The following is a 1,206-nucleotide window of genomic DNA, read 5'->3' on the forward strand; positions in this document are numbered from 1 at the left end:
CAAAGACAGGCCCGCCGACCGCTCAGAAGTCCAGCGCATTGGCCGCACCGTTGTCCTGCCCGCCAGCCGCGGCTATCCCCAGCCCACTGGCCGCGCCGAAGACAAAGTCCGCCTGCCGTGCCCGAGTCAAGTTTTCCGGCCGCACCAAAGTGTGCTGGCCGCGCCGTTGTCAAGTCCACCGGCCGTGGCTCTCTCCAGCCCGCCGGCCGCGCCAAATCAAGTTTGCCGGCCGTCCCTATGGCAAGCCCATTGCACGTTCATGTGGCAAGCCCGCCGGACTTTCAGCACTCAAGTTCGCCGACCATGCCTTTTCCCCCCATTCCAGAATAGGAAACTAGGGAGGAGGAGAAGGGTGTCGGCTCCAGCCCCAGAGCGCGCTCCAGGATCGTCGGCTCCAGCCCCAGAGCGCGCTCCAGGATCGTCGGCTCCAGCCCCAGAGCGCGCTCCAGGATCGTCGGCTCCAGCCCCAGAGCGCGCTCCAGGATCGTCGGCTCCAGCCCCAGAGCGCGCTCCAGGATCGTCGGCTCCAGCCCCAGAGCGCGCTCCAGGATCGTCGGCTCCAGCCCCAGAGCGCGCTCCAGGATCGTCGGCTCCAGCCCCAGAGCGCGCTCCAGGATCGTCGGCTCCAGCCCCAGAGCGCGCTCCAGGATCGTCGGCTCCAGCCCCAGAGCGCGCTCCAGGATCGTCGGCTCCAGCCCCAGAGCGCGCTCCAGGATCGTCGGCTCCAGCCCCAGAGCGCGCTCCAGGATCGTCGGCTCCAGCCCCAGAGCTCGCTCCAGTGTTGGCTCCACACGCCTTTTCCCCCTGATCCAGAAGAGGAAACTAGGGAAGAGGAGAAGGGTGTCGGCTCCAGCCCCAGAGTTCGCTCCAGTGTTGGCTCCACACGCCTTTTCCCCCCGATCCAGAAGAGGAAACTAGGGAAGAGGAGAAGGGTGTCGGCTCCAGCCCCAGAGCTCGCTCCAGGATCGTCGCCAGCCCCAGAGCTCGCTCCAGTGTAGGCTCCAGCCCCAGAGCTCACTCCAGTCATTGCTCCTAATTCCCCGTCGAGCCCAGGGAGGGCTCTTGACCCCCAGTTCAGCCCAGGAAAGGCTCCTGATCCCCCATCGAGCCCAGGAAGGGCTCCTGATCCCCAGTTCAGCCCAGGGAGGACTCCACTCCCCTGTCATGGCCCACGGAGGACCTCGAAACCTGTAAGCGTCCCCAAAT

At 66.3% G+C, this 1,206-nt stretch overlaps 1 protein-coding gene across 1 annotated transcript in view; it reads left to right on the forward strand.

The window, feature by feature from the left end:
* The window catches only part of LOC107676150 (uncharacterized), a 6,100-nt gene extending 5,762 nt beyond the window's left edge, over nt 1–338 (forward strand). The window contains exon 4 of the mRNA XM_016470671.1: nt 10–338. Coding sequence (XP_016326157.1) covers nt 10–338 — 329 coding nt within the window. The remainder of the gene's footprint in view (nt 1–9) is intronic.
* Nucleotides 339–1,206: the final 868 nt, after the last annotated feature.

The sequence above is a fragment of the Sinocyclocheilus anshuiensis genome, unplaced genomic scaffold, assembly GCF_001515605.1.
Source record: "Sinocyclocheilus anshuiensis isolate Anshui unplaced genomic scaffold, SAMN03320099.WGS_v1.1 scaffold3625, whole genome shotgun sequence".
Lineage (NCBI taxonomy): Eukaryota > Metazoa > Chordata > Actinopteri > Cypriniformes > Cyprinidae > Sinocyclocheilus > Sinocyclocheilus anshuiensis.